The sequence below is a fragment of the Oreochromis aureus genome, linkage group 22, assembly GCF_013358895.1.
Source record: "Oreochromis aureus strain Israel breed Guangdong linkage group 22, ZZ_aureus, whole genome shotgun sequence".
NCBI classification, from domain to species: domain Eukaryota; kingdom Metazoa; phylum Chordata; class Actinopteri; order Cichliformes; family Cichlidae; genus Oreochromis; species Oreochromis aureus.
The window spans coordinates 5,079,976-5,095,368 of NC_052962.1; the positions used below are offsets into that span (position 1 = coordinate 5,079,976).

The 15,393-nt window shown below is 42.1% G+C and overlaps 1 protein-coding gene across 1 annotated transcript; it reads left to right on the forward strand.

The window, feature by feature from the left end:
* The first annotated feature begins 1,679 nt into the window (after window positions 1–1,679).
* Window positions 1,680–15,393, forward strand: cct3 (chaperonin containing TCP1, subunit 3 (gamma)). Its single transcript, XM_031745901.2, has 14 exons — window positions 1,680–1,806; window positions 2,332–2,393; window positions 12,616–12,666; window positions 12,763–12,825; window positions 12,909–13,005; window positions 13,111–13,228; window positions 13,306–13,492; window positions 13,606–13,755; window positions 13,874–14,006; window positions 14,169–14,250; window positions 14,328–14,508; window positions 14,590–14,835; window positions 14,925–15,056; window positions 15,158–15,393. The coding sequence occupies exons 1-14, from the start codon at window positions 1,779–1,781 to the stop codon at window positions 15,248–15,250; spliced, it is 1,623 nt and encodes a 540-aa protein (XP_031601761.1). The 5' UTR covers window positions 1,680–1,778; the 3' UTR covers window positions 15,251–15,393.

Below are 15,393 nucleotides of genomic sequence, written 5' to 3' on the forward strand. Positions count from 1 at the left end.
ACCAAACTGTAGATTTTGCCACTTCTAACATTGTAGCAATTTCTCAGATGGGTTTTTCTGTTCTGTTCTCTTTGACCGCATGTTGTCTGTTCGCAATAAAATTTTCCAAATGCAAGCACAACACCTCAAATCAAATCCAGGCTTTTTGTCTAATTAATTGATAATGATATAGCGAAGAAATTGTCCATACCTGCCTATGAATAGCCTTTGAGTCACTTGGCCATTAACGTTTGGTCCCTTCAAAAAGAGGGTGCCACATATTAAGAAGAAGAAACTCCTAAACCCTTCATCCACTTTGAATATGGATACCCTAAATTAAAGCTAAGTCTACCTGTCATTTCTATAATATGACTATAATTAGAATATGTTTCAGTAAACAGGTAACAAAACAAAAGTTGTCAGTGTCAAAATATAAATGAACCTAACTGTAGGCCTTTTCTTCTCTGAATCCTCAAAGCACTTTATACAGCAGATCACATTACCCCATTAATACAAGCGCCCTTTCAATCCAGCATTCATATACAGTCACACACAGATAAACCCATTGGGAGCTGTAGATTAGAGCACCCGGGGATCGAATCACCAACTTTCCACTTAATAGACAACCTGCTCTAGGAATAGCCACCCCACAAGTTATGAGGTGTAATGCCTCCTTTAATTATCAGTCATCAGTCTTAAGGACATCACTAGTATCCTAGGGTTGAGGTCACAATTTTAAAAGTTTGTTAAAAATATACTGCTGTGAATGCTTGTATATACTCTTGTAAATCGCAGTCATTTCATCGGACAAACCCACTTTGAGAGAATGACAAGGTGGGTATGGAGACCTGTGCTGGAGAAGGTTTTGGGTTTCAAAGATGAAACTGCAGTAAAGAGCGCTTTCAGAGTCTCTGACATCAAACATCAACATCCTGCTGTATCCATCTATTGCACCATGAAAAACAAACTTCCAACGAATCAGCTTGTGATTTCCATCTTATGTGTCATATGAAATTTGGATGAGGCACAGAATATACTCGCCAAGCATTTGCAGTTCTTCTGGATAGAACACCAGCCTAGTCCACGCCCCCGTAGTGACTCTCTTACACGCCATCTTTGAACCACTATATTTTTGGAATACAGGTGTCCCATCAGCATCATTTCTCCAAGAGTTGGATGTTCCGTTTTTATCTGAGACACTATCTGATGATTTAAATATAATATTTAGATGTAACATTTACATTTAATTATAGTATTTAGATTAAATATAGTTTGAAATATAAAAAGTTTGAAATATAAAAAGTTACAAATATTTTAGTAAATGTTGTGAAAAGTGACTCGAAAAAAATATTTTCATAAGGTTTGGAGCTAAATGTGGAAAACTGTTGCCGCTAATTTCAGCATTTTTCAGTTTACAAACGGAAAGGGTTAGAAAAAACTCTGAGACGCCCATGCTCCTGAGCATAAATTGTTTCTTTAAATAAAGCAAAAATTGCAATTTAAGAAGTTCATCCAAAACTGTGAATTCTGTTGGTGCTTATTGTAGAAGCTGCTCTATTTTCAGCGGAAACAGTTTTTAATACACGGAAATAATATGAAACTAAAGGGCTGATTTTGTCTCCATGAAAGGGCGACCCTTTTGCCTCATTCAGTTTATTGGCGGATCTGCCTATCTGTCACGCAATGTTCTCTCTGATTAGTCGGACCCGGGCTGTTTGCCCGCCCTTGTGGGTGGAGCCTTCCTCTCTCCTCGTGCCACCCAGAAGCTTCCAGGCTGTTGTCCGGCACGCGCTGTGAAAATGATCGGCCAGCAGGTTTTAGTGCTCAGTGAGTATTCTTATTTTCTTCCAAAGCCTTTACAAAACCACGGACAACCGTACTCAGGCCGTCCGCGGCCGCCTTCGATCCGCTAGCAACCCGGAGACGCACCAAGCAAAGCGCGGTCGTTAGCATGTTAGCCCGGTTAGCAGATGGATGCTAGGCTAACTTAAGCTAACCCGTTACTCAGCATGAACACGGAGCTAGCAGGCTAACGGTTCCTTTGAGGCTAAAATCAGGCGTTCATGTGATGTGATGGGGTGAAGGTGGAATCCTCCACCTGTGTTAGTGTGAACTCAGTTATTGATTATGTCATTAGGAACATGTCACTGTGTTTCTGATCATTATAGTTGATCCAGAGAGAAGACTCATAATCAGTACTGATTAGTATGAGAGTCAGGGTTTATCGTTTTCTTGTTCAGACGAAACATCTGCTTATTGAAAACGCATCATCACTGTACAAATAAGAATAACGAGTAAAAGCACTGCGTGTATGCGGACAGTAACTTCCTGTGTGTGTTTGTGTCTCCGCAGACCAGAACGTGAAGAGAGAGTCTGGACGTAAAGTCCAGACCGGGAACATCAATGCAGCAAAGGTGAGTTTGTTCTACAAGGCTCCGCTCACTTTCTTCTGTGCCCTTTAGGTCACAAACTGAATAACCTGCTTTGTGATCAGTGGCGGTCCTAGCCTGTTTGGTGCCCTGGGCGAACACTCCCTCTGGCACACACACACACACACACACACACACACACACACACACACACACACACAAAACATATTAAGGATTGTACATTAACATAAAACTGTTGTCGGAACCATACTGAATTTCACCAGAGAAACACACACACACACACACACACACACATATATATGAAGAGAGAGTATGCATAGTATGCAAACGGCTACCGGACAGCCATCATAATTCGTCATACAATGAGAACAGGACAAATCTACAACTGACACTGACTAATTAATATTAAAATCTGTAACATAATGTATTGTTTGGAGTTTAGTCTGTTACTGTTACTATTTTTACCATTTCTTCATGGAGCAACTGTAACCTACATAATTTCCTTAGGGATTAATAAAGTATGATTCTGATTCTGATTGTTTCAGGATACATGACCTGCCATTATCCAATGACACATCTGCTTACCTGTATATTTTGCTCATTTCTCCTCCTCTTTTCTCTTTTTTCTAAACTGAGGACCTGATGGCTTTGAACTTTTCTTGTCCATCTTGGTTTTAATTTTGCACTCCAGTATGAACACCCATCCCCCAACCCGAGAATCATAACCTAATAGACCTACACCTTATTTCACAGATTCGCTTTGTCTAGGGTTTATTTCTGGGATTTCGCACAACCCAGGATTCAAATCATGAATACATAATGGGCTTGGATTTACAACATTATCAATGAAATGTGCTCTATTTGGAAGCAGCCCCCTCCCCTTTCGACGGGTTGCGTGTGAGACTTTAAATCATCAAACTGTAAATTATAAATTTTAAATTGTTATTGATCACTTTACCCCTAATCCTAAAGTGTATATTTATTTTCTTGCTCTTCTTACATTTATTGTTTGTTTACTTGCACTGTTGTAACTGGAGCCTCGTCGTCTTGTCTCTCTATATACTGTACTGTATATAGCAGAGATGACAATAAAGTTTACTTTGACTTCAGCAGCAAGCAGGCGCACCGAGGGCTCTAGCGCTCACTTTTCGCGTATAGAATTTCGAAAAAACATCGGTGCAAATTATAAGTCTGTATCATAATGTCTGGTGTTTTCGTGTTTGTTGGTTTGTTTTTATTTTGTTTTATTTTGCGAGTTGGTTATTAGATGCTGCGCCAGCCAGAGAATCCCCGCCGCCCGCCCTCTCCTCCCTGTGCATAAGCAGCAGGCGCACCTCGCAAACGGAGGGCGCCCCTTACTCCCAGCAAATGGGCGATAGAAAACCGATTGGTGCCTACGACATTCCCAAAATGCGCATGATGTCGGGGCAGCATGAGTACGAGCAAATTTTTTTTTTTTTTTTTTTTTTTTTTTTTTTTTGCCCGATGCCCGTGATGCTGTCCCCCACCACTATGCCGCCCCGGGCAACCACCCGTGTTGCCCGTATCAAAAACCGCTACTGTTTGTGATCCAGGCGATGTGTTGGTGCTTTGCACAGTGGTCCCCGAGCCACTGCTGACATATATCTTGCCTATCAAATTTGTTACCGTGGTAACTGACATATCCAATCTGGCAGGTGCTCCAGCTGTTGGTTGTAGTCCGTCTTGGCCTGCTCCTTGTCTTGTAGGAGCTGGACTGGGTAAAAAAAAAAATAGAATCATGACCGGATCGCTCTCCTACCGCAATGAGCTTCCTAATGAGCTTCACACTGTCCTTAAACTTATTGGTTAGTTACTTAATAAGCAGCTGTGTGCGGATGCACTCAGTTGTTTAAACTATTTGATTGTATACATTTGTAAGATTTAATCCAATGAGCACTGAACTTTAACAAAGACCTGTTCTTTTTTCTTCTCCTGAATATTTTATATTACTAATCAATAGGATGAAAGCGTTTATTTGTTACTGAGCAATTAATAGAATACTCAGTTGCTAAAATAATGAATCGGTACAACTCAAGTGTTTATGATTTAGTCATTGAATTTATACATATTTTTCCTTTTAAATGAAGAAGATTAAAATTCAAAGAAGATAAAAAGGTGTTTTAATTTCTGTGTGTTAGCTTTCTGTTTAGAAGCTGCAGAAAACATCTGCCAAAGGGTGTGTAGCGCATTCACATGCGGTACTAAAGGATTTTATACAACACATTTTCCTAAAACAAATTAGTTAAAAATGCACTTATCAGTGAGGTAAATGTTAGCCTCTGGAAAAGATTTCTGACAGTCCTACACTATATGAATGTGTTAGTTGTGTGCGTGTGTGCGTACGTAACAACCCTACAGACCAGCAGAGAGTTTGTGCAGAACGGGTCAAACTCAGTTTTAGGTTTTAGTATGTTACACACACACACACACACACACACACACACACACACACACTCTGATGGCTTACTAGAGATGGACCAATCCGATATTACGTATGGGTCTGATACTGATGTAAATTACTGGATCGGATATCGGAGGGAAATAAAAAATGTAATCCGATCCATTAAATATCAAAAAAGCACCTCAAAAAACTTGTGACATGGCGTAACTCGGCTCATAACCATAGCACGTCGGAGCAGTATGCGTCATCATGAAACTGATTAATGATCAGCTGATCGGCTTTTCTGTCGCAAGTCCGTCTCTCGTTTGTTTATTGCCCACTTCGCGCCAGAAAGAGGAAACCAGCGGCGCTACAACAGCAGCACGTTTAAGCTTGATAAGCTGTTGTTAGTAGGGATGCACCGATACCGATACTGGTATCGGGTATCGGGGCCGATACTGTAAAATGCGCGCGTACTCGTACTCGTAAAAGTTAACCGATACCATGAACCGATACTAATGTAGCCCGGATGGGAATTTGGGAGTAGATACTCATAATTCCCATGGACTTGAACGCCACGGTAACATAAGGTGTTCACAGTTATGTGATGTAACTGTACCCTGAATTTAATTTGCCCTGTAATATGTCACAAGGTAAATACAGGTAATTAATTAGAGCAATCAAACTGTTATGTTAATCATAAAGTATTATTGTATGGTATGTAACTCTGAAGGGAGTTAAAATATTGTTCAGAGTTCTAATTTTCTGGAGGCCCGTGAAGGTAGCATATAACGGGACCTGTGTATCTGTTGCAATGGAGGAGGAGAAGAGAACGGCATGGAGAGATGCACGAGGTTAGCTGAGCCAAAGTGAGAGACTCCGCTAGTTTTACTGAGGTTAACTAGCACAAAAGAGTGTGTGACTAGAAAGCTAACCGTGTGGGAGCTTCGCAACAGAGTGTGGGTGAAGTGACTTTTTGTTTCAACGGTAGCACCACCGTGGAAATCTGTGTTTCCAGCCAAGACCGTCGAGGCTAAAGGCTAGCCCGGACTGCTTGGCTGCGCCACGGCGGCAGCCGCTATGGACTGTCGGAGAGCTGGACAGTGACGGGCTAACGCTGCTGTAGCAGAGACAGCATCGGGTCCGCAGGGAGTGGATTTAGTGTGGGACTGGTGAACGGCGACCTACCGAGCAACGGAACTGTAAGTCAGACTTTTGTGCTCTTACTGGGGAGAAGAGGATTTTCTCCATCGTCCGGCGTGAGCAGCAAACAGGCCTGCAACAAGTGTGAATGTGAGTGTGTGGGGCCCATGTGTGAATATTGTATGTTTAGTGGAGTTATATAACGTGTTTTGGAGTGTATATTAGTGAGTCACTTACCAAAAGGTGATAACATAAGTTGGGTTGTTTAATATAATTTCAAAGGGAATTATTTCATTTATACAGTGTATTTCATTTGGTTAAGGAATTGGAATATCATTTGAGTTTAAAAAGGGATGTGTTGTACAGTATTTGTCTCTGCCCTTACGTTCAGTAAACGTTTCGTTTGTGTTAAAGAGTTGTCTGGGGTCGCTTTACTACTGGTTAAGTTTAACTTGTGTGTGGTAGAAGTATCGGATTTTGTACTCGGTATCGGCAAGTACTCAGATCTAAGTATCGGTATCGGATCGGTTTGAAAAAATTGGTATCGTTGCATCCCTAGTTGTTAGAATGTATTTAATATTACTTTCTACACCAGGATCCTTTCCTACGTAGCTGACGGCTGGTAACTGTGCAGGGGCGGATCTAGCAAAGTTTAGCCAGGGGGGCCGATATGGCATTAACAGGAAAAGGGGGGCACAAAGACATACTTTTCTTTCTTATTCTCATTTAAAATGTCTAGCTTTTAATAAATAATTATCCGAATCTTACACCGAAAGTTTTAATCTGATGTAAAATGTCTAGAAGTCCATTACTGTATAACTGTAACTGTAGACTTAACTGTGTAACTGTTAAGTCTAATATACCCTAGTAAGCTATAGTACTTTTTCCTTTGGGGAAGGTCCCTATTTTTGTTTTTTTTTTGTTTTTTGTTTTTTTTTTTTGCTGGGAGTTTTAGAACCCTATTAGTTAGGTTGCTTACTCTTTAAAATACCAGAATAGGGAGGATGGAGTAGGTTTAAGTTTATTAGATTGATCAGTATTGCTGAACTATGAAATATTTTGGGTGCAGTGTATTTTTTGCATACAGGTATAACAGAATAGCTTTAGTGTTTTTGGTTTTTTTTAACTTGAGTATGAACTTATACAAAAAGCAGAAAGAGATTAAAAAAAACAGTTTTATTGATTAAAAAACACTATATTGGATTCATATTGGTATCGGCAGATATCCAAATTTATGATATCGGTATCGGACATAAAAAAAAAAAGTGGTATCGTGCCATCTCTATGGCTTACCTAAGAAACACCTGCAGAGTGCAGTTTACAGTGCGTGGGTGTTTCATTGTTGGCTAACAGTGACATAATCCTGTTCACTGATTGGCTGATGGCTCAGTCTGAAACAATGTGTACACGGATTTAATTCTGCTAACAGTGTCAGACACTAACGGGGAGCTGGGTGTTTCCTCTGAATGCCAGACTGGCTGTGGTACAGAAAGCAAAGAGGTAGGGCTGCTCGATTATGCCAAAAATGATAATCACGATTATTTTCACTGAAATTGAGATCTCGATTATTTGATATTTATTTAACAATAACAATGTATTGAATAATGGCTTTAAAGATCGTCAAAAAATAATATAAAATAGTGTGCAAATACCGATAACAGTACAAATGTTTGCAATATAAAAATAAATGAAAAATGTAAACATTAATGATAAGTGAACTTCAAAATACTGCATAATATTTATGCATACAAATAGGGCTGTGCGATATGACCAAAATCTCATATTCCGATATTAAGACATCTATCGTCCGATAACGATATAAATCACAAAAATGTAACATTTTCTGTAAATTCTGTGAATGTCGAGCAGCTCCACTTGCGTGAAATGTTTCCAGCTGGGCGTCGCGTACCTGGAATCGAGTGTTTTAACTGATGCATGAAACGATACATTTCTAGACATAGGTTGTAACGGCCGCCGTTTTCTTTGTGAGTATTTATTACACAGCGTGCTGCGGGGAAAAGCCCGTTCTAATGTTTGAGTCTAAGTTTTATTTTTTAGCACCTGATGGCTCATTTTTGCTTCTCATCCGTAAATACTCTGCATCTTTCACGTGATTCAGTTTATTTTGAAAAGTCTCAACAGGATCTTGAGCTTTATTGTGAAAGGTTTATGTGGAAAATAAACAAGCGGACACGAGGTGGTTTTACCGTCGTTGTTGCTAACGACAACGCATAAAAACAAGCGCTTGTCTGTCTGTAGTGTGGTTATATTAAATATAAGAGAAAGAGAGAACTTTAGGAAATTAATATAGCCACTACAGTGACCATCAAAATAATGAAAAAATATTGCCGTAAACAGTTTATTTTGCGACACCATGAAACAAACGATAGCGTAAAATGAAACGATAGACGTTTTTATATCGTCATCCGATATATATCGTTATATCGAACAGCCCTACATACAAATAACCAAACATCAAGGCAAGCTGTGTTGCCACACAATGCACAATTGCATCAAACTGACATTGAGGTATGTCAACTAAAGTTGCTGCTCCTTCATTGTTTGATCGTATGTCACTTTGTGAGCGGTCTTCAAATGTTTGAATAAATTTGTAGTGTTGCTCTGTGGTGCAGCTACGACACCGTAGCAAAGTTTACACACTATGTCTACTTGATCCACGTCTGACTCCGCGAACCCGTTATGTTTCCACACCACTGAAGTCGTTTTACCTCTCTTTTCAACCAGCGGCATTCTCTCTTCAGCAGCCATTACCCTCTGCTCTCCAAATAACTTCTGCTTAGCTTTCCGAGCTTCCCTCGGGTCCTCTTAATTGTTATGATGCGTGTTCGAATCACAGAGAGGTGCACTCGATTTGCCACACGGAGCAGCATGAGAGTAAAGCACGAGGGAGGTGCTAATAATCGGCTCAGTCATTTTTAACCCTCTGAGTCCTAACCTGGCCATTTGTGGCCACTTTGCTTTTCGCTTTTCAACCATTTTTGTTCTGTTAATGCAAATGGAATGAAACTTCCCAAAGGTGTGTATTTTTTTCAGATTTTTTAATTTTCAACATCAGCTCCTTAATAATGTCAATAATATTCACTATACACTAAATTGCTCCTCTTGGTTCTATCGTGGCCATTTGTGGCCAATTGAAACCCATTATAACCACCTTTTTTGATTCCTTGTTACTGACAGTACTATATCATGCAATTTAGGTAAAATTGCTTTCATTCTAAACTCAACACATGAAAATTGTAGTTTTTAATGTTTTTTACCAAATTACATTATTTACCCATTTTTGGCCAAGCAAGCAATTTCATGTAATATTCTGAGTTTCTAGTAGCGGCCTTTGCTGGCCTACCACACTCCAATGGACCAAAATAATGAAACAATTTTCACATAGGTTTGATCTTAAGGATCTAATAGTTTGTGTTTGTGCATGACATTGCAGTACAACCATGTATTTGCAAGATAGACTGGAATAAATTCAAACATTACATAGGCTGCAGTGAATTTCTGTGGATGCAGGATATTGAGCTTTGAGGTTCCCAGTCAAACTTAGCTTTGAAGCACATGTTATAAGCACTTTTACTCTTGTATTTTTCATCAAAAGATACCATACCCAAAATATCAACTCTAGAAACAAAAAAACCCCCAATCACAGGACATTTTGCAGAGTTCAAACCTGCAGCTGCAGCTGGAGCACAAACAACAACAAACACTATTTGTAAACGTGTCCTGGAGTTTATGCAGGTGCAGACAGAGCTACTGCTGTAAGTAAGCCTAACAGCTTCCAGATCATTTATTCTGGCAATATGGCAATTAGATCATCACTGCTTCAAGCACTGCCTATATGATCTGGTCAGAGAGCAAGGACAGCAAGCAGTCCTCTGCCCTTGAAGAAAACACATCTGCCCAAGATGAAGAAACCTCCTCTCCAGAAGATGAGGGGACAATCTTCAAAGAGGCTGACTGCATAACCACTGATGTTGAGTTCGAGCCAGTGCCCGAATCCTCTTTGGGGGAGGATTGGGGTTGGGGGGCATGGAGGTGGAGCCCCCAAAAAAAAAAAAAGAACATAGGAGCATTTTCTGAGACCGAGGAGCCGGCGACTCAGTGTATCCGCCATGAAAGGAAAACCATGTGGGTCCCACTACTGAAGAGAGACTGCACCACAATCCAGTACCCACTAAGGGTCACCCTAGTCCTGCATTAGCAGCCTGAGATCTACTTTTGACTTTTTTTTATAACAAAGGAGATCTTTTAGCTGCTGTGCACCCTTACAAACCTGCACGGGAGGCCAAGGTGTGAGGATTGGAGGATTATAGATGAAGTGGAGATAAAACCTACACCAGAATAAAGCAATACATAGCATGTTGGATGAAAACACTGGAAGTTCTCAGGAAGTAAAAGAGGCATGGGGTTCAGACTCCAACTGACGGAGGAGCTCCGAGGACAACGTCTTTCCTTCGGTCACATTGGCAGAGGAACTCCTCAGATGAAAACCGGCACAGGGGAAACAACCCAGAGCTTCCTCCTCAGCTCCTCCAGTTGCAACAGAGGAAGATTTTGTTGTCTGTCTTTGGCTTCACCAAAACTACCACAGCAATATCCCACATGCCAAAGCAACGGAGGAATATGCTTCTTTTGACAGCAACACATAAGGAACCAGCAGTCGGTGATGGGGAATAAAGGATGCGTGAAAGGAACGGAACAGCAGCCCCTTGAACCAGGTGTAGAAAGTGTGCCTACAAAAACCACTCTAGTGTGGCTGCTAATGAGGATGCACACAATTTTAAATCATTAAAATTATGTGATTTAACTGGTATTTAAAGGGTTAAAATTATGAATTTGATTGAAATTTTGGTCTTGATGAACAGCACTGATACTAATCTAAAAAATCAAGTCAAAAAAAGATTTTTCTTAATATATATGAATTTTATAGCATTTTGTAAATGTAAACAGGGGGTGGCCATTTTTGGCCACGAACAGTCTGAGAGGGAGTTTTTTTTGTTTTTCTGCCACTGCAGAAAAAAACAATGTTGCATAAATGTCATTGATGCTGTTAATTATTGCTATGCATCTAACCTTCATCATGGTTAGCAAATAAATCAGATGGCATGTATTATTTAGAAAAAAAACTGGGATTTTATGATTTTCTCTATTTATGAGTTGTTATGATTATGTGCTCTAACTGGTATTTAAAGGGTTAAATTTCAGAATTTTAATGAAATTTTGATTTTCATGAACAGCCCTGATGCTAATCTAAAAAATCATGTAAAAAAAAAAACTGGACATTTTTTTTTTTGATATATATGAATTTTACAGCATTTTGTAAATGTAAACAAGGGGTGGCCATTTTTGGCCACGAACAGTCTAAAAGGGAGTTTTTATGTTTTTGCTCTCTCTGCACTAAAATAACAATGCATTATAATCCATGTTGATGTGAATCAATTATATGCCCCAGACTCTACTATTAATAATACAAGAAATTTCAGTAGCAATGCAATTATATAAAATTGCGAGATTTGAGGTTGTCGTCCAGCTGGTGCAGTGGACAAACAAACTGGTGTTTAAAGGGTTAAAAAATAAAAAAGTAATAATTATTTTATATTTATGGAAAGAACTGAAGTTACTTAAAAGCTTTATGCAAAAAAAATGGCAAAAAAACAAAAATAATAAAAATTACAGACCTAATCTGTAGGTGGCCACTTTTGGCCACGAACAAGCTGAAAGGGTAGTGATTTTGAACAACCCCAGATCGTAATTTAGATTAAAATTCGATTAATTGAGCAGTCCTACAAAGAGGTGATTCTCAGAGACTGAGTCGGCGCATAACTAGACCTGTTCAGGCTGGACCAGGTGCTGCTCGAGGACCAGGAGTACCATCACAAACATCTCAGCAGAGAGCCAGCTCCTATCTACTCCATTATTGACCATTGTCTCTCACTCACACACACACACACACACACACACACACACACACACACACACACACACACACACACACACACACACACACACACACCCTCCTGAAGATCCAGCTTTTATTGACTTTTATTGGCATTCTGGTCTCTCAGTGCTCTACATAGATTCACTGCAAGAGGATAAATGAACTCAATGTGTGTGACAGATAAAATCTGATCATATTAACACAGCGGTCCCCAACCTTTTTTGCCTCACAGACCGGTTTATGCCCGACAATATTTTCACGGACCGGCCTTTAAGGTGTCGCGGATAAATACAACAAAATAAAACTAGTACCGGTACCGAAAAAAAGAAGATTTATTCATAACACATGTGAAAAGACCCAGGAAAACCGAGTTAACGATAAAAACGATAACAAAATAACGCTGAAAACCGATAAAAACCCTGAAAACCATACATTTCACACTTGAGCCTCAACTCTCGCGGCCCGGTACCAAACGACTCACGGACCGGTACCGGTCCGAGGCCCGGGGTTTGGGGACCGCTGTATTAACACAGACCAGTGTGATCAGCATGACTAAATAATAATTGGTAAGCAGTTGTACACCTGGCTCTTTGAAACACGTTACAGATGTGACGCTAACTCTGAGATCCCCAGTGGGTCATGAGCACAGACTCGCCTGAACCTTACAGGTGATAGGAACTATTGATCTGACCCGCTGGGATTGATTGAGTGATCGATTGACCCCTTGATCTCTTTGTGCGTTTCAGACCATCGCTGATGTCATAAGGACCTGCCTTGGCCCAAGGGCCATGATGAAGGTCAGACCCTCTGCACATGCACAGCACAGCAAGAGAACTGTTGTCAGCATGCTAATATGCTAACATGCGCCCCTGTTTGTGTTTGTGTATATGTAGATGCTGCTCGACCCCACTGGAGGAATCGTGATGACCAATGATGGAAACGCCATCCTCAGAGAGGTCAGTCACTCTCACACGCTCACACTCATTCAGCATCTAATCAGGCTTGTGATTCCTCACCTGCTGCATTTCCTTGACAACAGATCCAGGTGCAGCACCCAGCAGCAAAGTCGATGATTGAGATCAGCCGTACACAGGATGAGGAGGTGGGAGACGGGACCACCTCGGTCATCATACTGGGTGAGGAAGAGGACGAGAAACGTGGCACACCATCACACGATCTCTCAGTTGATCTAACACCTCTCTCTCTCTCTCTCTCTGCCCTGTCACCTGTGTGACCTTCAGCGGGTGAGATGCTGGCAGTGGCTGAGCAGTTTCTGGAGCAGCAGATGCATCCGACTGTGATCATCAGTGCTTACCGTCGAGCGCTGGAGGACATGTTGGACACGCTGAAGGAGATCAGGTAACACCAAACTGTTCCAGCTGCAATGATGTCGCCATGTCCCATGCTGTGTGTAACTCTGCCCCCTCCCCTCCTAGCACCCCTGTGGACACGTCAGACCGCTCCATGATGCTGAAGATCGTCCACTCAGCTATTAACACCAAAGCTCTGAGCCGCTGGTCTGAGCTGGCTTGCAACATTGCGCTGGACGCCGTCCGCACTGTGGAACTGGAGGAGAGCGGTCGCAAAGAGATTGACATCAAGAAGTACGCCAAGGTGGAGAAGGTACGAATCACTGGGCCACTCGCTTTAAACTCAGGGTTGGCTCGCCTGCCTTCAGGCTGTTTGTTAATTAAGTTTTATCTGTCCCGTTTCCAATGATGGTGTGCTGCATGCAGGTTCCTGGTGGGATCATCGAGGACTCGTGTGTGCTGAGAGGAGTCATGATCAACAAAGATGTGACGCACCCAAGGATGAGGAGGATGATCAAGAACCCACGAATTGTCCTGCTCGACTGCTCGCTTGAGTACAAGAAAGGAGAGAGTCAGGTGATCCACCCACCACACACACACACACACACACACACACACACAGAGGTAGTTACACTTGTTTGCATGTGTAAGTGTTACTTGTGGTAATGTATTTCTGTGGCTCTGCCTCCTGCAGACAGATATCGAGATCAGTAAGGAGGAAGACTTTGCCCGGATCCTGCAGATGGAGGAAGAGTACATCCAGCAGATCTGTGAGGACATCATCCGCCTCAAACCAGACTTGCTCTTCACCGAGAAGGGGATCTCAGGTACATGTCACCTGCAGCTCAGCAGAGAGAGTGGAGTGTGGAGGTGGTTCAGAGCACCAAGATGGTGAACAAACATGAAGGGAAAGTCCTCTGAGGTCACGTTTAAGCAGAGATGCCTGAAACAAAATAACAGCATAGCATTTACTTCCTGTTTCCTGTCAGATCTCGCTCAACATTACCTGGTGAAAGCTAACATCACCGCCATCCGTCGCGTCAGGAAGACTGACAATAACCGCATTGCCAGGTACACAGCAGCCAATCAGTGCTCTGCTCCTCAGACAGGAAGTTTTAGCGAGCTGTAAATAACTGTTTCTCTCTCAGGGCGTGCGGCGCCCGGATCGTGAGTCGGACGGACGAGCTGCGTGAGGAGGACCTGGGCGTTGGAGCTGGGCTGTTTGAGGTGAAGAAGATCGGAGATGAGTACTTTACCTTCATCACTGAGTGCAAAGACCCCAAAGCCTGCACCATCTTGCTGAGGGGGGCAAGCAAGGAGATCCTGGCGGTGAGCGGTGATCAATCGATCAATCAATCAGTGAGGTGATTGGTAAATCCAAAGCTTGGTTAACACAGTCTCTGTCCACAGGAAGTGGAGAGGAACCTGCAGGACGCCATGCAGGTGTGCCGTAATGTGTTGCTCGACCCCTTCCTGTTGCCAGGCGGTGGCGCAGTGGAGATGGCGGTGTCGAAGCACCTGACGGAGCGTTCCCGTGCTCTCACCGGTGTCGAACAGTGGCCATACCGTGCCGTAGCTCAGGCGCTCGAGGTTATCCCCCGAACGCTGATCCAGAACTGTGGTGCCTCCACCATCCGCGTTCTGACATCACTGAGGGTAAGCAAATGAGGTAACAGCAATAAAACTTTATTTAACCTGTGTGTTATTGAGAAGTCAGCTGTTTGTATTTGTGTTTGTGTGTTCAGGCCAAACACACTCAGGATAACAGTGTGTGTTGGGGTGTGGATGGTGAGAGTGGCTGTCTGTCCGACATGGCAGCTCTCGGGATCTGGGAGCCGCTTGCTGTCAAAGCTCAGACCTATAAGACCGCCGTCGAGGTCAGAACTTCCCACACAGCAGTACATCCTGATGTGTGATTGATATCAATGATTACTGATCAGTAGTGTGATTGATACTGATTATACTGCTGTGTTTGTAGACGGCCATCTTGTTGCTCCGTATTGATGACATCGTCTCTGGTCACAAGAAGAAGGACAAAGAGGAGCAGATGGGAGGACAGGGAGCTGAGTAGACCCACATCTGTCCGCATCATTCTAGATCCACATCAGTCTCTCTTCCTGTGTGTGTGTGTGTTTACGTGTATGCGTGTATGGATGGGGACTAGTTGACTCAGTGAAATGTAACAACAGTTAATAAAGTTAGCTTTGAAACCTG